Below are 26,621 nucleotides of genomic sequence, written 5' to 3' on the forward strand. Positions count from 1 at the left end.
TGAACCTTGGAAACAAATATAAGTTGCTCGCACCTGCAATGAGTCTAAAACATCATCCATTACCCACAAAAGTTATAGTTCATTTCCCTATTGATCTCAATGAGCTGCGATGACTCGTTCCGAGGCGACTGTTAAGCTGTCTAGACACATCAACTATTCAGGAACCCCACCTCTAACAAGTGGCCACAGGAAAACCCGAAGGGAAATAGCCAACATGTATTGTGTGAAGATCCTCAAAGAAAATGAAACCTTGTTCTTAAAGGATCTTATTTGACACATGGTGAAACCCCAAAGGGTCTATCTAGTAACAAATAAAGAATCGAGATTCCCTTCCTCAGAAATGTCCTCATTTATATGCTTTTCTTCATAGTCTCGGCATCTCCTCTGTAATAAAGGGAGAAATCACACTATACGAACCTGACCCCAAGATCCCCGGACTATATTCCCTAAACCCTCACCATAATCTCTCTAGTTTCTAAGTCGAACTCACCCCACCCTAGTCCCCCGACTCTGATCGTTTCTCATCTTCGAAGAAGACCATCCCTTTGCCACCTTACCATCCCACCTACACTACCCTTATTTTTAATATAACAAAAATACAATAGCACAACCTAATCATCTCTTCCTCTTTTTGTACGTTTCTGTTCAAAAATAAAAATCTACAACTAATACAGTGATACTGTTTGATGTATATTTGTTAATTAGCTATTCAAATACATTCATGTTATAAGAATAAGCAATGAAGCACATTGATTTGTCTGAACATCGACATGCCCAAATTCAAATATCTCTCTTTTTATGAATAAAAATCAAATATTAACTTAGTTGTCTGATAATCACGAAGAATCTAAACATTGATCAAGGTCGTCAAGTCCCAAAACCAACATTTTGGAGCGAAGCTGCAAACAATCTGAAATTTCTCTGCTCTATCATCTTATAAGTCCCAACAGCAAACATAAGCATATTACAAAACACCATGGTGTCATAGAAATGAGATAAAATGCAAAGAAAAGAAATTTCAAGCTGCAGAATATAGAAACTTGGTTATAGTCAGTTTTTCAATCACTAACAGAGTTGAAGCCATGTCCTAAGAAAACCAAAGTCCCAGGTGTTACAATGGACTTTATTTTATTAGCTACAGATCAAAGAGATTTTATTTATATAGCACAATAGTAAATCCCTCACATTAAAGCAATGCGAAGGGACAAAACAAAAAAAGTGCTTTGCACCGACTTCTACATAGAATTTACAGAAAAAAAAAAAAAAAGTCATCCCAAATTCAAGTATTCAACACACCCCAACAGAGTCCACTCCTCGAGCAAGGCTACCAGTCTACATGGGATCCAGTTGTACAGGTTTTAATCTACATGTTGCAAAGTTTTTAGAACATTGTTCCCGTAAATTACACCTCACACAAAATCTACAACAATTAGTCAAAACTTTCAAGATACAAAACCAACTCTGTACAAGATAATTGACAGGAAACTACGGATGAATACGAGCTCAGACTGCAATATTTCTGAATTGCAAGCACATACGTTTTGACAATATATGTGTCACACAGATGGCAGCAGCCAATTGACAAACTGTTGTTGACTCTAACCTTGGAAGACAAATGTACAGAAAATGGAGGATCTTCATTTTATTGACAAAAAGTTTCGAAGGGAACTCACTGATCATTCTCCCTTTGTCCTGGCATTTATCAACAGCAAGTCAGTAAAGAGTTGTTTAGAGAGGAAATAGGAAACCTATATCATGAAAAATAGGCACCTTCTGTGATACCGGAAAGGTATGATACCTCAAAAACTTCAACCAATCAGACAACCAAGCGAGTTTCAATGAATAGCAGTTAATTGGTTACCAAATGGATGATATTGGTTTATTGGCTCAGTTTTTTAGGAATGATACCTTATCAGTATCATATTCAGACTCTGAAGAATAAAGAAAGAGTTGAATATTTCAAATGTTTCTCTTCTTACCTGACTGAGGGAGTGTTGTTGGGATCATCACCCTGGAGGCTGTGATTTGTACTACCAGGTTTAGCCTTATCAAAATCAACATCATAGGATGAGAGCAACCTTCTCTATATCATGTTTAAACAATTAGATTCAAGCATAGGATTAAAATAACGAAAAGCTCAACTTTTTCTGGCAAACAACATTTCATGTGATGCACATTGAAAAGGGGTATTTACCACATAGCACATTATGACACTCAGATATGCTACAGATATGGAAGAGAAACTTTTTACACAACTATGACATCAAAAGTTGTTTGACAAGAGATCCAGCTAAAATCAAGGGTAACACCATGTTGATGAACCAAAATTAATGCTTTCAAGTCTTTCCTATCTAGTTAAGATGAAAAGAAAAATAATTTTTTTGATCAGCTGCTAATGAAAAGAAAAAAAAAATGTTGTTTGAGAAAACAATGAACCATGCAAGAGGGTTTTTTAGTTAGCTGGAGAAATTTAAACATAAAGGGGCATGAGGATCAGTTTAGACTTTCCTAATCATGGTTTGGTCGCTCATCTTTACTAGTAATCAGTACGTTGCATGGGGCAATAAGAGTCTGGATAAACAGTTTCATCTGCAATAGAATCAAAGCAATGGAAACCACTTCATCATTGTCATGTTGTGCACAACAAAACTAAAGGCCCCCTCAGTTAAAGAAATAGTTCCCTATATTCCATTTGCAACAGTTAATAGTCTAACCAATAACCATGTCAAAAAGAACATCCTACTACTCACTGGTGCATGAAAAGTACAGGATTCCTTCCTGACACATCACGTTACATCATATAATTGCATGAATGAGTGGTAGCCTAACCTCCAAGAGAAAGATAAAGGCCATTACCAAATGTTGGTCCCAGCAGTCTGGGGTCTTGGGAGGGGTAGACTGGATATGGTCCTAACCTTTGGCATTTTTTTGGAACCAAGTGGCTGCTCTCAGGCTCGAAACCACATCTCAAGCTTGCCAGCCCGAGGTCGTACCAAAACACCAAGTAATGGCCCCTAAATTGTAGGAACAGGAGAATTGAGAAAAATGCCTGTCAAGATATGACTACATGAAATGTATGCAAAAATGTGGAGGTCGAGGATGTAATTTCCTTTGTCAACAAGCTTGAATGCTAGCTAAACTAGTATATGATTATTGGAATCAACAGATGCTAGATAAACTCACAACTTTGCATGTAGTCAATACAGTGATGTGAGACATCTTCCAGCAGTTCTCACACTTAACCACTGTATTTGAGTTGCACTGATGAAGGGAAGCATCTGATAATAGTATTGTGCTTCTAGTCACTAGCACCATATGATCCATCATGTTAAATCTGTTTGTATAAATAATTGAAGGATGTATTCCTTGGGAAGCCACTCAAGCACCACCGAGGAGATGATATTTTTTGGCTAGGCAGGATCTGGTCCCCAGGTCTCTGCTACAATCAGCAGGAGCCTTACCAGAAAACCAACTGGCACCTTCACTGGAGATAATCTAATATTGCATCTTGCAAGCTACCACACTGAGCCTAAGAACAAATGCAACAGCCAACTACAATAAGTCTCTGGCCAACACATTGTTAATTATATTGAGTTACTGCAGACATACAAGGCATGCCACATAAATGGTTCCGTTCCAATTCAAGCCATAAAAAGATGAGTGCTATCAGATGATGAAACATTTAACAGGAAGAAAATGAAATGCACATGATCAGTGGACAAATTCACTTACATGATCCTCAAAATCTGGGCTTGACAAATTGATTGAGAGATTTCTCATTAACAGTAACACCTGGAAAAGGAACAAATAAGATCCAAAAATTACATTTGTTATGATAAAGGAAATTTTTACTAAAATAAAAAAGGATATTACAAAAGGTGATAATGAATCAAGAAAAGAAGGGTGGGAGTTCTTTTCTTTTTTTTGCATAATGACCCCTCGACGCCTTTGTAAATCCTAGGATGGTCTTTTTCTTTACAGTGTAAGTTAACCCAACCCAACAGACCACCCAAAACATACACTCAATGAACTTTTGATCCTTCCAACCAAAACCCTTTTCTACACAATTGACAATATATCCTAAACATTCATCAGCCACATCTGATTACTCTTAATTTTATACCCCCTGAAAAAAACCTACACCATCTTCCTGCCAAACCCCCATCACTAATGCACTAAGCACTTAATTGAAGTTCCAACTCCACCTGTCTTTTCAACCTCTCCACACAAAGACAAAAACCTTACAGTGACCCCCCTCAATCCTTCATCATACCGACAGACAAAAGCCTCTGGATATCAAAGCTTCTCCTTACAAACCTGCCCTTCTATGTATTTTTTTCCAACTCTATAAACTACGTTGCAGTTAAAAATGTTGACAAATACATGAACGCAATATTATGGTAAGATCCATCTCTTAAGCATGGACATGGAAATGTCTTCCATATGCAGTTGGAGAGTCAGATAACAAGCAGAACTGATGTAATATAGGCTCAAGGGATACAAAAAAACTGGAAAAGACATCAATTATAGAATGACAAAGAATAAAATACTCTAACAAGTGAAAAAAGAAAATATTGATTGGAAGTTTGCACTTCTAAAAATACAAGTCCACTCCTGTTTAACATAATAAACTAAGAAAATTAGTTTTTACCCATAACAAAACTGAGATGGTTCAATCTAATCTATAGGCCACTTATTATCAAAAAAAATCTTACCTATAGACTCAGTGCCATGATGAATTGACTTGAGGAAAATTAATAAGCCAACCCAGTGTAATACAACATTTTGGTCTTAATAAGGTGAATAACCTTGTTTGGATACATCTTCTTGGCATCCTCAATCAAACCCAAGTTTCATTAGACCCCAAGTAACAAGGAACTAATCTGGAGAGCCAAGGGTGAAGAACAGCAAGTATGTTTGATCCCAACCTAACATCATCCTAAAACCCTATCCTAGTTTCCAACCTACAACATAACTGACAAAATTGAAAGCTACATATTGATTTTCATGAGAAAACAAAAGATCTTCAAGAAACCTTTTTATCACATTTCAATGGATTAAGATCATATTTTCCTCATTGACTGCATGCTGTTGTGATGCAAACATGGAAAAAAGAAAGAAACCATGAAAGAAAAGTCATGTTTCTTTTCATTTCTGAACTAGTGGTGAGTGAATTAATTTTTTGAGAGAAGATAAGTATAGTGGTGAGTGATAAAACCCAGGTTGTACATGGATGATGTATCTTATTTCAATTTTTGGTTAGTAACAGTTATTCATAATTTTAATTAATAATAATGAAGCCCATCCACAAACTTTACATAATACTGCCATACAAAGGATGCTGTATAATGCAAGATACTTCATTTTTTATATCTGATACCTTGTTCATCCATGTCCTAATTGTATCTGGTAACATAGAGTAATGGATTTCAAAGTATGGTGTTAGATGTCATCATTATGCCTATTTTGGACTAGCTGGAATAATACACTAGTAACTTGAGAAGAATGGTACAGCTCTTAAAGAAGACATACAGTTTCGACATCAATTGGATCCATCTCCTTTAGTTTCTGTAAGTGGCCACTTGTTTTGGGGTCAAAGACACTACCAATGAAGCTATATACTTGAGAAAAGTCTGGCATAACTGCACCAAACAGAAAGGGACATAATTAATGCACCAAGGCAAGTATAAGTAGTGCAACAATTGAAAACAATAACAAGAAACAGAGAAACAGAAACTGCAAGAACTCAGATTATATTATGGAAACCAAACTTAAAGACCATAAAGTATATGCCAAAGAGAGGGAACAGTAATATACAAGCAAGGGTGCTCCTTAGATGCACAGACAAATAAACATATCTGCATGAGCAATATCCCATGGACCAACACAACAACAAAAGACATTGTCAACAACAATCTAATGTATCGTTAACAAGGAGATCTGTAACCTCTTATTCTTTTTGGTGGAATTATATTTCCCAAGCCAGATTCTCTAAGACCACTTTAGCATGATTAAGAAAAGGAGTTTGTTTGTGTCATAGAAAATGACAAGTTAGATTCTATAGACAAGGGGTCAGCAGATCTAGATTGAACTTTAGAATTATAATCTACTATATATGCAGAAATAAACTCAATTGGAAAAATCAACTAGTGAAGTATTGAGGTTTATGCTTATTTTGTCATCTACAGTTGATGGTGACATTTATACAACATTGACAATTTTGAGCGGTAGTGTTAAGACCTAGAAATAGACCATTCAAGATAATCAAACCCAGGCTCCTAAATTCTGTGGAACATTGGACCTTGATGCATTACCAATGTTTCCATAGCAAAATATGTAATTAAAATCAAAGGAAAGACAACCATCAGAACATAACCAGGTTCAACTTTGATGGTAGTAGCATGGGTAATCTCAGTTCATCAGGCTTTGGTCGAGTATCCATAGATAGCCTTTACTCAGTTCCCATGGGGATAGTGGACTCTACAAGGGCTGAAGTTCAAGCACCCCTGCATGGGATAACACTGCCAAAACCTGTGGTTTTAACATTTAAAAACATAGTAGAAAGAGATCCCAAGGTGCATGTGAATTGGCTAAGAAATGGAAGTCAGGGGGCATGGCAATCATCATCATCCATGTCTTAACCCAACTATATGGGATCGGCTTCATGAATCCTGTTTCACCAATCCATTCTATTTAAAACCATATCCACTATTAAATTATTAGTGCCTAAACTATTCCTTAATACTTCTACCCATGTCCTTTTTGGTCTATCCCTAGCTCTTCTAGCCCCTTCCACTAGAAACAAATCACTTCTTCTAACGGGATCTGTTGGTGGTCTTCTATGCATGTAACCAAACCATCTTAGCCTACTCTCTCTCATTTTATAACTTAATGGAGCTACTCCTAGGTTTCTACAGATGGCTTCATTCCTGATCCTATCCTTTCTAGTTTTTATAGAAATATATTGAAGGAGATAAGATTTTTTTTTAATCAATAACTCATAACCTGGTGAGGAACTTGGTACATGCATACTACAGCTGATAAGATAGACAAACAAGGGATGAGCAAGGACCATTTTTTCTGGGCACAGTTGTTAAGCATTTGAGGTTAAAGGGGGGAAACGTGTAGGATTGGGGGATGAATGGACAACAGGGAAGAGGACACGTGGAGATTGGAAGTGGTGAGTTGGTGGAAGTTTAATGGTCAAGTGAAAAGGATGAGAAAGAAGATAGGGAACAGGTGATAGCAGGTGAGTTTAAAATAGAGGGAGGAGTGGAACCACTTTTTTAAGACTTAAGAGTTTGAGAAAGGTTTTCAAAGGGGGAAACCGAAATAGAAGATCACAAGTGGTAAATGGGAGGGCTATTACAGGATAGGGAAATGTTTTTCAAAGGTGTTGAGATCCCATTCCCATAAGGTTAGAGACGAGAGAAGGGGGAGAGAGACTTCAAAGGAAAGCTAGATTGGGTAGTCACAAGGTTCGAGAAAGGGAAGACAATAGCAGTGGAAGGACTTTCCGAGGAGTTTGGGTGTGGCTTGTTGCTGGTGAATAACATAGCAACAGATGAGGATGAGGCTTTGTATTTGATCTACAAGGAAGAGCAGAAAATATGTGTCAAATCAGACATCTTTCAAATGAGCAATAATCAAACCTTCACATCAATGTGAGGGAAATAGAAGAGATTAGCAATGAGATAACAGAGGGGGAACGGGGAGTGAATAAGATTTTGGTGACAGCATCTGTGGATACCACATAGAGACTTCCACCTAGTTCAAAATCCCTTGACATAATAGCATAGCTGAACACAGAGGTGAGTTCTACTCTTGTTTCCTCTTCTCCTGTGCCAGGGGATCTTAACAAGGAAGCAGAGGGTAAGGAAATTAGAGTTGGTGTAGAGGAGAATTGAGGGAGGGGGTGAAGAGAAAGTTTTTAGTAGGGAGAGAAAGTTCATATTCAGCACAGAGTGTATAATAGAAGAAGAGCTTCAGTGCAGTGAGGTGGAGGAATTGGGGCTGAAAGGGGAGGAATAAAAGTTCGGGAGGAAATAAGGAGGAGAGAAGGGGGAGTTAGGGTGGACATTGAACAACCCGTGGAAAGACAGGTGGTAGTGGAGAAATCTCTTGGATTATTCTTCTTGGGTGGGGAAAATGTGGTTAGAAAAGCAACAGAACATTTTGAAAGAAGTAGAAGAGAGGAGTATAATGAAAAGAAAACAATCGGAGAAGGGGGTAAGGCATAGGAGTAGGGGGGTAAACGGTATCCAAGTATCCAATTTCATATTCGATATCCGATGTAAATTAATCAAATTCAGATAAATAGATCAGGAGAAACTAGAGGAGGAAATAAGGGGGAGAGAAGGGGAGTTAGAGGGTATCAAGGGAGAGGAAGGGTCAGGGAGGGAGAACAGTAACAAGGGTAGGGTGGGCATTGAAGAACTCATGGAAAGACAAGTGGTAGTGGGGAAATATCTTGGGTTATTCTTCTTGGATGGGGAAAATGTTGTTAGAAAAGCAATAGAACATTTTGAAAGCAATCTGGGAAGGGGGTAAGGTGTAGGAGTAGGGGTGTAAACGGTATCCGAGTATCCGATTTCAAATTTGATATCCAATGTAAATGAATCGAACTCAGATAATTCGACTAATTTAATGGTCAAATTTGAATTAAATTTTAATGCCGATTAATTTATCAAATCGAATTCAAATATAGGTTTATTCAATTCGATAAATATTCAAATTCGACTAAATATAAATATAATACATATTATTACAAAATATATATGAATATACTGTAATATAGGGCTACATGTCTTATAATCTTAATACTCTTACACCTTTTTAGAAAAAAAAAATTATTGTCTTATTTAACATAAAAAGACAAAGAACAATTAATGAATGATAAGACAGTTCAGTTGACTATTATATTCTTTTTCTTTATCGACACGATCATCCATTAACCCCTCCCTCTTCATCGAGACATTAAGCCCTCTCTCTCCCCACTTCACTTGACAAGAATGTTTCTTCTCCCCGTATCCTACCTACAACTCTCATTTTTCCTCTTTTTTTTGATAAATGATAAATGAGTGAAATTTTATTAATCCAGCAAACAAGAGTTACATGCAACCCATGGAAAGGCACAAGATGCGATCTTTCTTTTAAAACTAATTACAGAATTATAGGTACAAAAGAAATTACACCAAAGCCCAAAATAAAGTATCCCGGAAAACCCCTTGTTTGCAAGTGAATCAGCCAATGAGTTTGCTGATCCCAGAAAACCCCTTTATCTTCTCCATTTCTCCCTTGTATTCTAACCTATTAACCCCTCCTTGTCTCTGCCTCATCTCCCTCTCCCTTTCTCATTTTATCTTTCTCCCTTGTTTTCCCTGTATTTTAACTTGCAATCAAAGGTAGCATGGGGAAGAAGGGAGATAGCACCAGATTTTGTCGAAGACATATGGGCTTCATGGCATTCCAACTTCTGTCATTTGAATCTCAACTTCTACCAGTTGTATCCATCCAAGCTCTTTCATCTCTTGCTTTCTCTGCTATTTCTCTATCTCTCATTTTTATATTTTTTCTAGGTGTTTTTGCTTCTCTTTTCTTCTTATTCTAGCCTTTTGAGGTTTTCTTTTTTGCTCACAAGTCATAGCAATGCGGTTTTTCCCTGTGTGATTTGATTTCTAGATTTAGGATTTTCAATGTTTATACAATCAGTCAAATTTGAATCGAATTGAATATTCTAGCCTTTTGAGGTTTTCTTTTTTGCTCACAAGTCATAGCAATGATTAAGAATGTGCTGAGAAATCACAGACCGAATGTAGTGCTGCCACCAAAGACAAAACTATAGACCTTGACCAAGATGACGGTGGATCTTTTGAAGACCATTGTTTGGTGTAACAGACTTCAATCCTTGGTCCCCTTCAAAGGCCTCTTGTTGGCCAAACATTAGAGGCAGGGAGTTGGCCAAGTTAGTTTGGAGTCGCCATAGTTTTCAAGGCATCTAGGCGATTCTAGTCACCTAATCACCTAGGCGGTTTTTTTCGATCAATTGGTGACGCCTAGGCAATAAAATTTTATAATATAAGGAATTAACTTTTGGCTAGTTCCCTACCTTTATATACCATTCAAAATGTATAGTAATTGAAAAAATAGCAATTCTCTTTATTAAGAACATTAAATTTCCTCTAAAAATGTGGCAAATAATCACATCTAGAAAATAAAATCTTCTACATATATTGATTTCATTATTTTCAAAAATAGCACTACTATAGTAAGTATTTAATAGAACGATTTCATATCAATTAGCAACTAAAGATAACTTTATATGATAAAGATTCAAGATGGAAAGTAAAATATAAAAAACAAGGACTGTATTTTTGTTATAGAAAAAACTCTTTATATTTCTATTCTTTGATTCTTTCTTTCCTCCTTTTTTCTTTCTTTCTTTCTTTTTCTCTCCTCGAAACCCTTTGATCTTTTAAATTTCAATAGTAAAACATTAAAACAAAGTATAAATGATATATATAGAATTTAGAGATGGTGAAGGCAGAATTATTGCTGACCATGATGCAGAAGATGGAGAACTTTGCGGAGACCAATCAGTGGAGAAGATTTCTAAAGGTGGAGGCGAAAAGCTTTCTGATGGAGGAACTAAAAATCAGAGGACAGATTAGTTTGAAAATCAGGGAAGCTAAGAAGGCTTTTAGTACTGCTGGTTGGGTTGGACATGGTGCAAATGGAACTAACACAGCTCTGTTAGTAACTGAAAGAGGAGATTGGACAAGGAAGCTGATTGTCGAAATTGATAAACCAAAAGGGTGGAAGGAAATTGCTGGTTCTTTGACAAAATATTTGAAGTTGAGAACAGAATATATCCTTACACCCTTTGATACGTGCAAAGCCCTGCTGGATCCACTTGAAGACAGAGTAGATGTCTACAGGATGATTTTGGCTCAATTAATATCTTCAGGTGGTCCCCTTCTTCCAACTCAAAGGTATCCTCGATTTCAAATGGGGTGGTAGTGTGTATCGTGGGTTTACCTTTCCATCTTTGGAAGGATGAAGTTGCAGAAGCGATAGCAGTGGTATGTGGAGCGAAATTGGAGGGTGTATTCTGGGGAGATCTCAGGTCTGCAGCTATATTGTTGAATGGAGTCAAGCCCAAGGATATTCCCAGGAATGTGAATGTAAAGGTGGAAGGTGCTTTCATGGAGGTGTGGTTGGCTTCCTCCATGGAAGCTGAACTGTGGAGGGAAGCTAGGAAGGAGGAAGATGCAAAGGTTGAAGATGAACTCTTGCGTGGCAGCAAAGGATTGGAGGACCTACGAGGAGAGGAAAGTCATACAAAAAAGGGCGAACAAAACTTGGGAAGTTCAAAAGACTTGCAGAAGATGGAAAGTTTGAAACGTGCGCAACAAGATAGCTGTTGGGCCTCTGAAAAATCTTATGCCCATGCAGTTACAAGTGGTGCCTATCCCAAACCAGCTATTACACCTGCTATTCTGCGAGAAGACCAGAAAGAATTAGGAGAATATGCTGAAAATGGAGAGATTAAACAGCTGGGCCAAGGGGAAAAAGATAAAACTAGGTTTGGTGGGCCCAGAACTCTAAAAGTTGAGCCGGCTAAATCGGAAGCAGTGGGTATTGGACATTCTAAAGAAGGCCCTTATAAAAAGATCAGGGGCGGAAGCTTTAAATGGGCTGCAAAAATTAAGCCCACTTAAGGCGGGTCAGGTTGATACAGGGAGCCCATTTCAGGGACCCAACCCAAAAGAAAAATACTTAAAAAAGGCACGTGACTAAGCATGTGCCTTCGATAGATGGTTATTACCATCTATCTTCTTCCTCTTCAAGTGCAACAGACCGAGTAGCGGGAAGACTGAACCCTGCGCATACTGGAGTTTCAAAACAGTGGATTCCAACAGTAAGATTAGAGAAACCGTTTCCAGAAAAGCGTAATCCAAGGTGTGTTAGACGAAGTGATTCAGAGGAAAGGAGGGAGCTCTCTGAGAATGAAGACTTTAGCGATTCTGAATTGGATGATTCTGAGAGTTTGGGAAGCATCAATCTCAGCAGATCAAAGGACATTTCTCAAGAAGATAACTTTGGTACGGAAGTATTATTTCAGGAGGAGGAGGGAGCTGATTCTCAAAGTTTTGAGGGAGGCCCGAAGAGTACGATGGAACGGCAGAAGGCAACTATGGTTGGGACTCAGGTTCTGTCTATACTTGCAAGGGAGATTAACTCCTTAGCCCAGGAAGAACAGGTTATAGGTTTGGGAAGAAAAGACTCTACCGGATTGGTCTGTAATGTATCGCCTAAAGCCAGACAGCAGTGGAAGACTAGCTCAGTTGCGGAAGTTGACAAGTTGTTGATCTCCCATGAAAAATCCCCTAAGCAGATCAAACCACAGGAGATAGGATTAGACTTGCCTCCCTATGCCAGTCTTGTTCCCTTGGAAGAAGCTCATTTGGTTCCCAGCAACGGAAGGCACTTTTGTCCATTCGATTTTAGTTACTGATGTTTTTCCTGTGGTTGAAACAGATACTCCAGCACCAAGAGGAATCTTTAGGCGAGGAGGAAAACAGAGAGCTTAGCACTGGTGAAGGTGAGAGGAGTGAGGGAGAGTTGGAGGTTAAGAAAAAGCAGGAGGAAGAGTTAGAAAGAATATGGAAGCAAATCTGTGCATTATTGGAGTATAAAGCAAAGGAGGAAGGGTTAGATGGTAGGAAACCTGAAGCAAATCCTCAAAACAAGGAGAGTTACAGAAGTTCTAGGTTGGGGGGGAGGTGGGTGAAGTCAGTGGGCCAGCTAAAAAGATAGAGGGGAATGTGAGAAGGAAAAAGAAAAAGAGATCAGAAGTGGAGAGACTAATATCAGATATAGAGGGTGATATTGAGTTTAGTGGAAGGGGAGAGAGAAGGAAGGGTTCTTTGTGAGATGGAACCAGGTTGATTAGCTCCCTCATGGGGAGCCTTGGAAGGGATAGTGACCTTGTGGAGGGACGATGTTGTAGAATCCATGGAAGAACTTATAGGGAGATTCTCTATGTCTTTAAAATTCAGAAATGTGGAAGGCTGATTCATTTGGGTGTTAACTAATGTCTACAGGCCAAATGGTTATAAAAAAAGGAAGGAAATGTGGGAGGAATTGTATGGAATTCAAGGCTTGTGGGATGGCCCATGGTACCTGGGGGGGTGGGTGGGGATTTCAACATAATCTGGTTTTGTAATGAATCAAATAATTTTTTTTTGATAAATTGTAATGAATCAAATAATCCCCAAAGATCGATTACTACAAGCATGAGAAATTTCAATGAATTAACACCTGTGGTCTAACGGAATTACCCCTTCTACATGCTAATTTTACATGGTCCAATTTCCAAGAAAACCCCCTTTGCTCCAAACTTGACAGATTCCTTTTTAATGTAGAGTCGGAGGACCATTGGAGGAATTTGGTGGCTAGAACCCTTCCCAAAGTTACATTTGATCACTGCCTATCCTATTAGGTCAAGAAAATCTAGGCTTTGGGCCACGACCCTTTAGATTTGAGAACATGTGGCCGACTCATCTGGACTTTGAACGAAAGGTTGGTGAGTGGTGGAATGAAGACTTGAGAAGGGTAAAGTGGAAAGGTGTAAGGTTCCACAAAAAGTTGAAGAGATTGAGAGCTAGGATCAAAGAGTGGAATCAGGAGCATTTTGGAAGGGTAGAGGATCAAAAGAATATTTTGATGTCCAGGATTGATGAGATAGACTCCAAAGAATCCCAAAGAATTATGAATGAGCAAAAATGGAATTTGAGAAGTAGCTTAGGGAATTGGAAGAAGTTCTTCTTAGAGAGGAGGCAAAAGTCAAGACACAAATGGATGGGGAGAAGAAAAAATTGTGGCCAAATTAGAAGTGGATGGGGAGGAAGTCACAAATCAAGATGAGATAGCCAAAGTGTTGGTGGATCACTTTAAATCAATTGCAAGGAAACCATTGAATAATAAACTAAGGCTGGAAGGTCTAGATTGGCCTAGGCTATCTGAAGAGAACACAAACTGGTTAGAGAGAAGTTTTGAAGAGGAAATTAGGCATGCAGTGTTTTCAATGGACAGATCCAAAGCCCCTGGGCCAAATGGCTTCACCATGGCTTTTTATCAAGACTGCTGGAATGTAGTAAGAGAAGACCTTTGTGCTGTGTTTAAGGAATTTGAGGATAATAACAAAGTAAGCCCTGGAGTTAATGCCACTTTCATAGCTCTAATCCCTAAGAAGAAAGAAGCAAAAAATCCTAAAGATTTTAGGTCGATCAATTTGGTGACTAGCATTTACAAAATCCTGGCTAAAGTGTTATCTTTGAGGATTAAAGTAGTGCACCTCAATCATTAGTCAAGCCTAGGGAGCATTCATGCCTAATGGCTAATGAATGTGTGGAGGATATGAGAAAGTCCGAAAAGCAAGGTTTTGTTTGTCAGATGGACTTAGAAAAGGCCTATGATCTTGCGGATTGGAGTTTCTTATTAGAGGTCCTAGGGTGTTGTAGGGGCTGCATAAGTTCTTGCCATTTTTCAGTCTTGGTTAATGAGGTAGTCAAGGATTTCTTCCCAACTTTTAGAGGGTTAAGGCAAGGTGACCGACGCCCTTTCCCCTTTCCTCTTTACCCTAGTTGCATATGCTTTTGGTGGTTTGATCTCTAAGGCAAACATGGAAGGAGTAGTGAGAGGTTGGAGGATAGGAAGGAATGGCATTAGGGTGACCCACTTATAGTTTCCTGATGACCTAATAATTTTATGTGAAGGGGGTGATAGAAGAACAGTAAGTAATCTCAAATCTTTGATAAAGTGCTTTGAGAGAGTATCAAATCTTAAAATAAACATGGAAAAGAGTTGTGTAGTGGGTGTGAATCTGGATGAGAGGACTATTGAGTCTATGGCTGAGTGTCTAGGTTGTCGCATTTCCTCTTGGCCCTTACAGTATTTAGGTCTACCTCTAGGAGCCAACCCTAAGGAGAGCACCTTTTGGGCCCCGGTTCTGGAAAAGATTCAGAAAAGGTTAGCCTCGTGGAAAAGGAACTACATTTCTTTAGGGGGTAGAGTAACATTACTAAAAGCTTCCTTAGCAAATCTGTCGATTTATTACTTCTCTGTGTTTAGGACTCCTGTTAGGGAGGCCAAGAATTTGGAGAAATTAATGAGAAATTTTCTTTGGGAGCCAGGGGAGGAAAAAAATGACCACTTAATAAATTGGGGAATAGTGTGTAGGAGGAAAGGGGAGGGTGGGTTGGGATTGGGGAACTTAGTTTTGAAGAATAAAGCACTCCTAAGAAAATGGTTGGGGAGATGGCCCTTAGAATAGGAGAAACTATGGCATGAGGTCATAGATAGTATACATGGCAGTTCGGTAAATGGATGGGATGCTGGTGTATCGCGTCAAGCCATGTTGGCAACTCCTTGGAAAGCAATTCAGAGTATTCTCCCTTTTTTCCTCAATTGTATCAAGTATGATGTCAATTCCGGTACTTTCGTTTTGTTCTGAGAAGACATCTGGGTGGGCAATTCTACCCTTAAGGACAGTTTCCCTTTGCTCTTTTCCCTTTCTTGCTACAAGGGTAAAGCAATCTCTCACTTTCTCCTAACATCTGTTTCTTCATCCTCTCTGAATTGGGACTTTGGGTTTCGTAGGAGCTTGAGGGATCATGAACTCTCTTGTGTTTCAGACCTTTTGTCACTACTTGAAAGTGTTTTTCTGGACCCTTTAAGATCTTATGTGAGACTTTGGTGTTAGACAGTTTTGTATGCCCTTAGCTTCAATCAAAATTGATGTACTCTATGAGTTTATTGTAAATGAATAAAAGTGCATATTTGATTCATGTTCCCTTGGTATGTTTCTGTGTAATACCCTTAAACTGGACACTTATTGAGACTCGTGTTAGTTTAGAATGTTCACAGCCAGTGGGTCGGTCTGGGGAGACCTATCCTGACAAGGCTGACACTGTGGTGCCACCAAGTCGGTTGGGGTGGCTTGTCTCAGCTACCGGGGTGAGACCCTAGGCACATACAGTGTGGGATTAATTGAATCTTTGAACTGGACCAGATTTCCAGTATTGCCCTGGACCTTGGAGATTGATGGGCAAAACTGGAAAGTTACACCCGACCCCTGGACTCGATTATGATATAGCACTAGGTGTCGGATCGGACTGTCTTTGATGTACCAATCAGTGAGATCCTTAGCGGGGGTCAAAACCTGGGTATGTTGGGACAATCCGAGAATTCATCTGAGTGGGTGATCATAGTGACAGGATCAGCCCCTTTGTCGGACAAAGGTAATGATCGGGGATGCACTCTCACTGTTGGAAACCAAGACTGCCGGCAGCCGATTTCAACCGTTGAAATTTGTTTTGCAAAGTATATTTTATATGAGATATAAAAGTATATATATTATGGTTTCTAAAATGTTTGCAAAAGGTTATAATTCCCGGGATCCATATAAGTGGAGAGTGCAACACTGTTCCTTGCAGCCGAGGGAGAGGTCATCTCTTGTCGGGCAGTGTATGATCATTAAGGGCTGAGAGGTTAAGTGTAAGACCATTGAGGATAATACCTGATGGGCTAATCTTGCATCTGCCCACAGTCCCTGGGTGTTACAAGGTGGCTTGGCCCAGGGACCACTTAGGGTAAGTGTTGGGTCCATAGAACCCATTTGATGGGTTTCAGGGGGTGCACTGTCTTTAACAGTGTATTCGACCAAGCTTTGTAACAAAGGCTGGGCCGAACCCATGTGGCTGATGTGTAGATCAATGCTTGGGTCCCACGCCATACAAGGAAGCCCAACTGGGCAGCAGTTAGGAAGGTTGAGTGAGCACATAAGCTTAATGGGCCTAAAGCCTATTTCGAACTGGGCTATTTATTTAGTTAATTAAAGGGGCGAATTCTAAGATGGATTAGCAGATAGGATAAGGTCTTAATCCTATCCACTCAGAGAGTCCAGATCTGAATGTGATTCAGATCTAGATACCTCCTAATGGGATTAGGATAAAGCTAATCTAATCTGCAGATAAGATAAGGGTTTATCCTTATCACTAGAAGAGAAGGCTGATCCAAATATGATTTGGATAAGCACCTCCTAATGGGATTAGGAGCTGATCTTTTAAGTTAACAAAGAGAATGAGGGGGCGGTAGCCTTGAGAGAGAGAAGAAGAAATACATCAAATCCTCTTTAGTGCTGAAATCAAGAAGAGAGAATTCTGCAGCCTACGAATACTCTCTTGCCGCCTCCCTGCTCTTGTCGCCCTGTTTGCCAGTTCGATCTCCAGCTGTGGGAGAGGTCAAGATTGGATCTTGACATCAATTCTTTGAAAAAGGATTGAAAAGGAAGCTGTGCTCACGTTCCATTCAACTGTTTCTTGCGAAGGACAGAGTTCTTGGGGAAGAACACTGTTGATTCTGCTCCATCCTGCACTACGCCATCTTCAGTGGGAGCAGTCTTTGGATCCTTCCTTGGGCGTGAACACCTTCGTTGGGAAATATTACTTCTCCGTATCAAGTATTATTCTCTCACATTCCTTTTAGTTTAGATCTGGTTCAGTTTAAGGTTCAAGATTTATCCTTGAAAATATGATTTTCTAAATAGGGAATGTGATTCCCAGTTGAAGGGAGAAGAAAATTTTTGAAATTCGCCCCTTATTCCGCAATCTTTGGGCGTCCATGTGATGGATCTCTCATCCCTTTCATTTGGTCCCCTAATCCAAAAGGTTACTTCACATGTGCCTCCTTTAAGACCCTTTGCTCTCCCTCGGGACAAGTGGGTTTCCCAGCTAAGGAGATTTGGTCTGAACTTGTACCTCCTAAAATTATTATTTTTTGCTGGGGGTGTTCTATAGGAAAATCAACACTTTAGACTTATTGCAAAAGAGAAGGCATTCTATGTGCCTATCTCCTAATTGGTGTGTACTTTGCAAGGCTAATGGTGAGGATTGTTCTCACTTACTTGTAACCTGTTCTTTTTCTGATGCTATTTGGGGTTGGATCTTTGCTTTGTTTGGTTGCAAATGTAATTTGACCACAGTCGTAGATCAGATCTTTGACCCTTCCTTCTTTGTGTGGCCCACAAAAATTGGTAAAACAATGTGGAGGTGCATTAGAGCTGCTGCTTTGTGGACAATTTGGGAAGAAAGAAATGCGAGGATTTTCCAAGAGAAAGAGAGAAATATTCGAAAAATAAAGGATTGCATTTTGACCAAGGCAATCCATTGGCTGAGATCATTGGATTCCTTTAAAATATATTCCTTTAATGACATTTGGAGGAACTGGATTGTTGTGGCTAGTAGTAATAACAGGAAGAACAGGGTACCAGCTGTGTGGGTGCCTCCTTCAAAAGGATGGTCAAAGCTGAATTTTGATGGTAGCAACCAAAGAAATCCGGGTCCATCAGGGATAGGTGGGGTGCTGAGAAATAAAGATAGTAATATATTAGCTTTATTCTCAGGCTCCATGGGTATAGGAGACTCTATTAGAGCTGAGCTTCTAGCAGCAGTACAAGGTATTCAGATTGCAGACCAGTTAGGAGTTCAGAATTTGCTTATTGAAGGAGACTCCAAAGTCGTTGTGGGTTGGTTAAAAAATCCAGCTTCAGTTATTTGGTGCTACAAGGATATTATGAGGAAAGCTAACTGGTTTTCAAGGAACATGACTGTTAATTATCAGTGGGTGGGTAGAACAACTAATACCATAGCAGATGGGTTAGCTAAGCAAGGGGTATCAAGAGAACATTTAATCTAGGCAGCTCTGTAAACTTTCATTTCCTAGTCTGATGTAGTACTTTGTTGTTGTTGTGTAGAGGTACCAGCTCGTGCCTCTCCTTTGGGCAAGCTGTATTGCAATTTCATTCTGATTATCATGAATAAATTACTAATCATTTATCAAAAAAATGATATATATAGCACATAACAAAATGTATTAACACACATATTAATAAGATACAACAATATAAATGATATTTTATAAGGGACCCATCTTGTCATTTTTGTCACCTAGGCAAGCACATAGTTGCCTAGAGGGACGCCTAGTCGCCTAGAGGGTGTGTCTAGTTGCTACAAGTCAAGGTGTTTGGGCAAGGTAAGACGCCCAGCTAAGGGTGTCAAGTCGCCTAAGCGACACCTAGGCAACACCTGATGATTATACTAAATTGTTAACCTCTAGCTATCTACTGGAATGCTTGGAAGGAGAGAAATAGAAAAGCATTTGAAGACGTGGCATGGAGCTTAGAGAGTATGGTGATGGCTGTAGGTAAATCCAATGAATTAAAAGGTGTGCCTCGGTTGCACCTAGGCGCTCAAGCGAGGCACATTTTAAGGTATGTGCCTCGCTTGGGTCCTAGGCACAGCACTTTCAAAAGGCATGTGCCTTTTTAATTTTTTGTGCCTTTTGTTCTTTTTTGAACCTAATGGTTGGGCTGGAGGCTCCACCCCCGGCCCCCAACCAAGCCCCTCGAGGCAAGCCCAAACAAATACATATTAGTAAAATACCTTCTTAAACAACAATTAACATTATAAAATCATTTATTTTTGTGTAAGGATTAAGAATTTAAGATCCTAACATGGATTTGCTTGGGCTTGCCTCAAGGGGCTTGGTACAAAGGCGGCTCGTAGAATTAGGAATGCAAGATGTTTTACATCACATAAGCTATTTGATGTAATGCAATTAAGGAAAAAAATAAGAGATTGCGGATTTTACATGCTTGGGTTTTACATCACATAAGCTATTTGATTTTATTTTTAAATTTTCATTGAATGCGCTTTACATGTTATGCTTATGTATTTTAATTTTAGATAATAGGTTTTTTAAAACATTTGTTTTAAAATTTAAGGTTATATTTTTTTATTAATATTATGCTTAATATTTTTAGTTTTTATTTGCATTTTTTGAATTTTCTGACATTTTTTTAATTTATTTTGGCATTTGTGCATTTTTGTGCCTTGCTTCAAAAAGGCATGTGCATTGCCAAGTGACACCTTGTGCTTTTTTTGCACCTTGTGCTTTTAAAACACTGGGTAAATCAGTTTCAATTTGAGCTTTGATGCTCCCAGAATTTGAATGTGTCAACAAAGAGGAGCTTGGGGACAAAACTAAGGATATTTAAGGATGGTAATTTGTACAATTGTGTTTGGGTTGATTTTTTGAGTTGTACCTTTTTTTGTCATAAAAATAAAATTTATTAAAAAGAAAAATAAACGACAGATTTTTTGAGTTGTATCTTTTGCTCGTATTTGTTGGGAGACCCTTATTAGTCTGTACTATTTTATTATATTTTTAATGAAATTTTTCCTTTTACCATAAAAAAAATGGATGGTTAAAATATGCTAGTCCATATATGGGAGTGCTAGGCAATTAATGCTTGAACATAAAGCATTCTTTTGTAATAAACAATAAGGTTTCAAGGTAAACAATTAAAATTTTATAAAAAAAAAAAGAACAGCACAAAAAAGTGAAGGGAATTCTAGATAGACGCCAACACCCTATATTTTCTTTTCATCACAGGGTGGTGATGAGAATTGCACAAAGTTTGACTGTTAAAAATCAAAAAAATGGCAAAACAAGAAAGGAAATGTTAGTTTAGTTGGACTTGGTGCATCTTCACTCTCAAAATTCATTTCAGTTATACTTATTTTTTCTCAAACAACGATATTTGCATAAGGAAAGAGCTTACCCCTCAGTGGTGGGCCTTGATTCCCTTGATCAGTTCTTTCACAGGTTGGCCATCTCCTTGGAGTGCTTTCAGTGCTACTGCAACAATTGTTTAGTGCTGTAGGCATGGCGGATCCCATATTATCTGGAAAAATAACAGAGCTGAATACTATTTCTGCACAAGGACCAGTGTATCTGAAAAGGGCAATACATTTACCATAATAGAGACCAGGTCAGAAAACAGTAGAACCTTTTGCCATGTGTGACACATTAACTGGTGGAGAAGAATTATGAACCCAGGATGTTGCACCTCTAATAGGATACCCAAGCATTGATGATGAATCTGGCCCAAGGATATATCCTGGTTCAAGCAGGGCAGAAGAAGACTGGAATGCTCCTGTGACTTGTGAAAGAACTGGAGCTGCAGTGTTTAAGAGTATGACAGATTTCATTTAAGTTTCTAAATTAAGAATCTAAGCAGAATAGTTCTGAAATCTGAACCATTTACTAACCATTTTTGGAGGCTTTCTGTGGGTAGGGATGAGCTGCTTTTCTCTTAGGCCGAGGTGGAGGTACATGTTCGCTTGTTCCATTTTTCTGGACTTTCAGAAAGTACTTTTGTGCATGGCTGCGTATCTGCAAACACTACACCTTAATATCCAAATATAGGCTATATAACCAAATACATGATAAACTTCCTTGAAAGACATTCGCATGCATGTAAATGAGGTGCTAAACAAGCTGAGCTATCTTTGTGATCGATATTTTATCATGTATACAATTTCTTGTTAAGATGAATATTTCATGATCCAGCATGATAGCTCTATGCTCTCTGTAGTGCATTTTAATAATGTATAACCACTGGTGCAAGAAACTCCTTTTGAAGACTTCTTGCGAAAAGTGAATCAATGGGGAAAACGACATCTCCATGTCATAAATTTGAGAAACCTACTAATGAGAACAGTGAAATCCCATATTTGGGCATACTTTTTTTGTTAAAAAACAACAAAGTACTTGGGTAATTTTTTGAAAAAAGTTGTAAATGTATCTATCAATTCACTGATCATTAATGGTTCTAAAACCACTTAGCCTAAGTTACATGCAATAGGTCATACAAAACAGACATTCATTTTTAACCAAAAAAGGGTTATGCACTATATCAATGTGTTTAACCTATGGTTGATCCAGCCAGTTAGTTAACCCATCATCCAATAAGTCCAGGTTCATTCTACAACAAACCTGAAAATAGGCCAAAAGAATTGTTGATTTTGGTTAAAACCTGTCAACCCAAATGGTTAAACCAGTGAACCATTCAAACCATTCATGGGTCATGATTCAAATGAATAAATAAATACTAAGTTGAAATGCTTAAGGTGTAATAATAATAAAAATAATAATGTATGACAAACTGTTTAAAAACAAGGACGGAGGCTGAAAAAGAGAAGAGGGGAGATGGAGATGTGAGTCAGATTGAGAGAAGGAAAGAGAGAGAAGTGAAATGCTGACAACATGAAACAAAGGCCACTGGTGATGCAACAACTCTAATGGCACATGATAGGAAGAGGAGGAGAGAGAAAGAGACATATACAGGCAACATCCACAAAAACAATAATGTCTCCAGCAGAAGTGATCACTAAGGTAAGTCCTCTCCACCCTCCCCTTCTGCCAACTACTTTTTCTTTATAAGACACAACTTTACCTAATATTCCTATTTATGAATTACCATTAAAAGTAAATGAGTTTCCAAGGCTTCTCTACCTTCTCTACAAGTATAATTACAACACAGGTATTTATAGATAAATGTAATACCCCTTTACAAAGAATTTTTGTTTTCCCTTTATTGAATCGCCCAAGATTTAGCAACCCAATATGAATGCTTTCTTGAACAAATATTTACTCTTTCGATATTTGCTTCATTTGTAAGGTCATCCCATAACCTCTTAGAATAAATTAATTGATTCCTGATTTTTTCCACCATCCCACCCAATGAATCATTAGGATTCATTTTCAATAAAATCTTCTATAGTCACAAGTTTTGTTATTCTCATTTCTTTTCAATTAATGGCTATGTCATGTAGGTTCCAGATTGAAGTGGTAGCCTCAGGGCCCAATATAGTTGAGACAAGACTAGATGATGATGATGACGATGACCTACATTATTCTACCTCGACTTTTATATTTATATTTATAATATATACCTATATTATTCTTCCTCCATTGATTTGATCGGTTTAATGGACACCAGAGCCACGGTTAAAGTGAATCAATATTCCTGGAATTGAACGAAACCCCATTAACACCGGCACAAACAAATTAGTGGCTTTGGGAAAAGCCACAATGATAATATAACATGGATTGGTTCTCTCATGCTAAGGAACAAATGTTTATGCAGCTTCAAAGAAAAATGCATAATCAAAAGTCAATAATTTATCCTCATTAGCATGCAAAATAATCTTCGCAATTTGACAGTATCTTGAGACCTATAGTGAAGCATTTGCAATTTGGCACAGTTATTGTCATTCAAGTTATGCTACTATATAACTAGAGAAGACATGAAAAGAAATTAAGAAAAAAAAAAGGAACTGAAGAAACTCCCTTTCTTTCCTAACTATATAAATGGAAAAGACTGGAGGCAGGTCAAAATAATCTTCGCAAGGGGATAATAACCATGCACTTCAAGCATACCTGGATAACAGTCTTCGACCCAACAAAAGCTTCGATCTTCTTCCAGTCACGATCAAAGCTGAAATGACCATGGAACAGAAGTAACTTCAGAATAGTCATCATCATCTTCAGTAAACAAAGAACAGAGATCCCAAACTCAAGGGAAAAAAAATGATCTCAACCTTAGATGAAGCTCTCTTGCAGAATCCTGTCTACCACCTAAAGGTCACTGACCAAGTAAACACTTCAACTAAAGTTTGAATGTTAAAAATGGTGCTAGAAGGATTTGTCATGGTCAAGCCAGAGATATGGAGAACGCCTCTTAAAGAAGCCTCTGTTCAAGGTATTACTGAAGTAGAGTTTTTCCATTTGTAAACTGCTACCAAAACTCACTACAACCTTCATATTCTATAATCATGAATTCATGACCATGCTTCTTGCATTATTAGTTACCCCTCTTTCTCCGTGACTTTAAAGGGCACATTTAATAGCTTGTCTGCATGCTGGATGTTCTGAAAACTGGGATCATATCAAAAATTGCATAATGGACTGAATATGAATTGTATTGTAAACCATAAGGTTATTTGAGATTTTTTCAAGTTTTGAGAACATTTAGCCTATAGATTTAAATATATATTATTTATATATAAAGAGATCCTACTCCATTCTTAGTCCAGATCTATTATATGAGTAAATTAATACAACAAAGTTTACCACTTGCACATATAAGCGTGAGATGATATAATCAAGTGTGACTTCAAAGTCAATTAACCCAGATAAAAGAGAAGTTTAACAAACAGATGATGAAAAATAAACTCAAAAGGTATTTAAATAGGTTTGGATAATCCAAATAAGCCTTTTTTTTCTTGAGAATAAAGTATCTAGACCTAAATATGTCTTACTCTGGTTGAGATCATACGTCCATTGGAAATCATACAATTAATTCACTGGATCCAGTGACTATCAAGGAGCCAAAAGTAGTGTAGCAGTGAAGTATAGGACTCTAGGTTGGAAAAATAATGTAAAATGGCACATCCTGCATTGACTGAGAAATTGAAATATGTTTTTTAATCCAAGTATCTACCTTTTCTGCGACTGGAGCTCACATAGTACGGCTTCAGATATTCACAAAAAAAAAAAAAAAAGAAAAAGAGTCGAGAAATCCATTTGTATCAACTATGACGAAAAAGATGTTGGTTTCAGATGATGTAACAACAAACATATTGGCAAAATGAACAAGGGCTTAAAACATCGGGCTGTGGCAAGCACGGGCTCACTTGAGTAAGAAAAACCCTAAACACAATCAACAGAAATTAAGAACCATAGGAGTCCCGCCATTTCTCTGAAACGTCTTTACCCCTGACAGCTATCAAAAACCCTAATAGTTTCTGCATAAAACCCGGAATCATTTCTCAATTTCTCAGCTTAGATTGTGTCCGGTGAGGGAGGAAAGACAAGAACAGCTTAGAACCCCCAGTTTTGGACCAGAAAAACCAAAAATCTCATTTGAAACACACAAAATACCTAATTGACAAAACCAAATACGAAGCAGCGGAAGACATGATGGAGGATGCAAGAAGAGAAGAGCAGTGGGCTTGATGAGATACGCACAGTTGCAAAGCTTCTAGAAACTTGTCGTGCTCTTGTTCAGTCCAGCTCTCTCGGGATTTAGTGATGGTGTAGGGCTTCCTAATCTTCTTAGCCGGGTCGTCTGATGGAGCTGTGGTTGGTGCCAAAGAGCCGAGGCCGGGGAGAGCCATTTCCATGGGATCTAAGAACAAACCGTCGGATAGATTTGGGTTTGGATTTACAGAAACCATGTATATGTTCTTCCCAATCAACTGCTTAGTTCTGATGCTGCAGCTTCTTCTTTATGAGTTGTTCTCGTCGGAGCAGATCAGCAGAGAAGGATGTTGTTCCAGCCGAATTTATTAACCATTAAATTTTCATTTATATAGAGAGAGAGAATGAGAGAGAGTCAGATAGAGATAAGGGGGTGGGACGTGGTGAAACCGTCCTCACCAATTTCTGGCTATCTGCCGTGCACATCTCCATCGCATCGATGGAGGGATGTAGATTAGGGTTGGTATCGTGTCGGGAGGACTGTTTGATGGATGGGAGGTTGATTGATTGATATAAATGAAAGGCAGATGTGAACCGCACAAAGAAAAGAGTCTACCCACCCCGAGGAAATGGGTCCCACCCCGCAGGGATTCGGCTACGGGTGATCTAACCGTGCGCGAATCAGACGGCTGAATTGTTTCAGTGAGGCTTTAATCAGTTCTTGATTCTAACTAACTAAAAGTAGATTCGTACATCAAATTTAGACACGAAAAAGAGTCAAGTAGTATCTCTGTTCACAATTTTTAACCTTTGTGGTATATTAATCAAGTTCTGCTACAGGAAGCACTCTCAAGAATTAAGGATCCGTTTGTTTCACGGTCGGAATCGAAACTGCAATATTGAAATTTGAAATCCTGATTTGTTTGGTTGAGATGGGAAATTTTTATTTTTTGACAAGTGGTTGAGATGGGAATTGGAGTCAAATTTGAATTCATAGTGTTTGATTTATGGTAATTTGCATATTATTACCCTCAAATTTGGGGTAATCTCATTTTAATACACAAAGAACAAAATATGCCGCTTTAACTCCTAAAAACATTCTGTGTAGTCCCCCATTGTTATCAATTTGTCAAATATTTGTATCAGGTAATTACATGTATGATTTAAAACTTTTAAAATATTAAAACTAACTTTCAAAAGAAGGCATTTTAAGATTAAACCGAGTGTTTGGGTTATGGTTGAGCTGGTCATGGACGTCACATGTTAGCATTTGTGGTCATTTTATCTCCCCAGCCATGTCGGTACCATATGGAAATGGACAAGCACGACCAGAAAGGGGGAGCCTCGTACGGATAAGGAAGGTAACTCTACCGGGGAAAAGGACTCATCCCGAAGACCTCAATGAGCAACCTAGTACCGGCAACCCCAAAAGCCTCATCCAAATAGGATGCAGATCTTTGGCTATAAATAGGTAACCTCCACTCAAGGTAAATAGACTTTTGGACCTTTATACTTCTACTTTACTTATTCGGCTCAAACAAGCACTACTCTTACCTACTCGGCCTGGTCTCATATCCTTCCATTCAACTGACATGAGAGTATCTACGCGGGGAACAACTCCCCAGGCCTCTAACCTTCCCTTTTGGTTGCAAATTCTAGTGCACTACTTCATCCTTCCACCTCGGTTTCATCTAGTTGGCAAGACTATCTGGTTGCGTCCTTGGTCAGGG

General features: G+C 38.5%; 1 protein-coding gene across 15 annotated transcripts; it reads right to left on the bottom strand.

The window, feature by feature from the left end:
* Window positions 1-1,122: 1,122 nt before the first annotated feature.
* On the bottom strand, window positions 1,123-25,460 carry LOC148848802 (protein REVEILLE 6-like). 15 transcript variants are annotated; one of them, XR_016100626.1, is made up of 11 exons: window positions 24,940-25,274; window positions 23,350-23,407; window positions 21,177-21,300; window positions 20,915-21,085; window positions 20,687-20,809; window positions 5,533-5,642; window positions 3,733-3,792; window positions 3,184-3,523; window positions 2,857-3,014; window positions 1,980-2,083; window positions 1,123-1,692 (listed from the first exon to the last, which is right to left on the bottom strand). XR_016100626.1 is itself a non-coding variant. In XM_088949185.1 (9 exons), the coding sequence occupies exons 1-9, from the start codon at window positions 25,146-25,148 to the stop codon at window positions 1,677-1,679; spliced, it is 975 nt and encodes a 324-aa protein (XP_088805311.1). In that variant the 5' UTR covers window positions 25,149-25,351; the 3' UTR covers window positions 1,123-1,676. The 15 variants fall into 15 exon arrangements, 1 of the variants encoding a protein (XP_088805311.1); XR_016100617.1 differs by lacking the exon at window positions 3,184-3,523; XR_016100627.1 differs by lacking the exon at window positions 2,857-3,014 and having other exon boundaries at window positions 1,980-2,078.
* Between the last annotated feature and the right edge of the window lie 1,161 nt (window positions 25,461-26,621).

Source organism: Nelumbo lutea, chromosome 6 (assembly GCF_056320005.1).
Source record: "Nelumbo lutea isolate HS-2025 chromosome 6, American lotus-T2T, whole genome shotgun sequence".
In the NCBI taxonomy this organism is placed as follows: domain Eukaryota; kingdom Viridiplantae; phylum Streptophyta; class Magnoliopsida; order Proteales; family Nelumbonaceae; genus Nelumbo; species Nelumbo lutea.

Excerpts from the sequence above, each read along its gene's own strand:
- LOC148848802 (XM_088949185.1), bottom strand. The coding sequence starts at position 25,148 with ATGGTTTCTGTAAATCCAAACCCAAATCTATCCGACGGTTTGTTCTTA. Across the intron at positions 23,408-24,939 it reads TTTCTAGAAGCTTTGCAACT|CTTTGATCGTGACTGGAAGA; the intron begins GTGCGTATCTCA and ends TGGTCATTTCAG. Across the intron at positions 21,086-21,176 it reads ACAGAAAGCCTCCAAAAATG|CTCCAGTTCTTTCACAAGTC; the intron begins GTTAGTAAATGG and ends TAAACACTGCAG.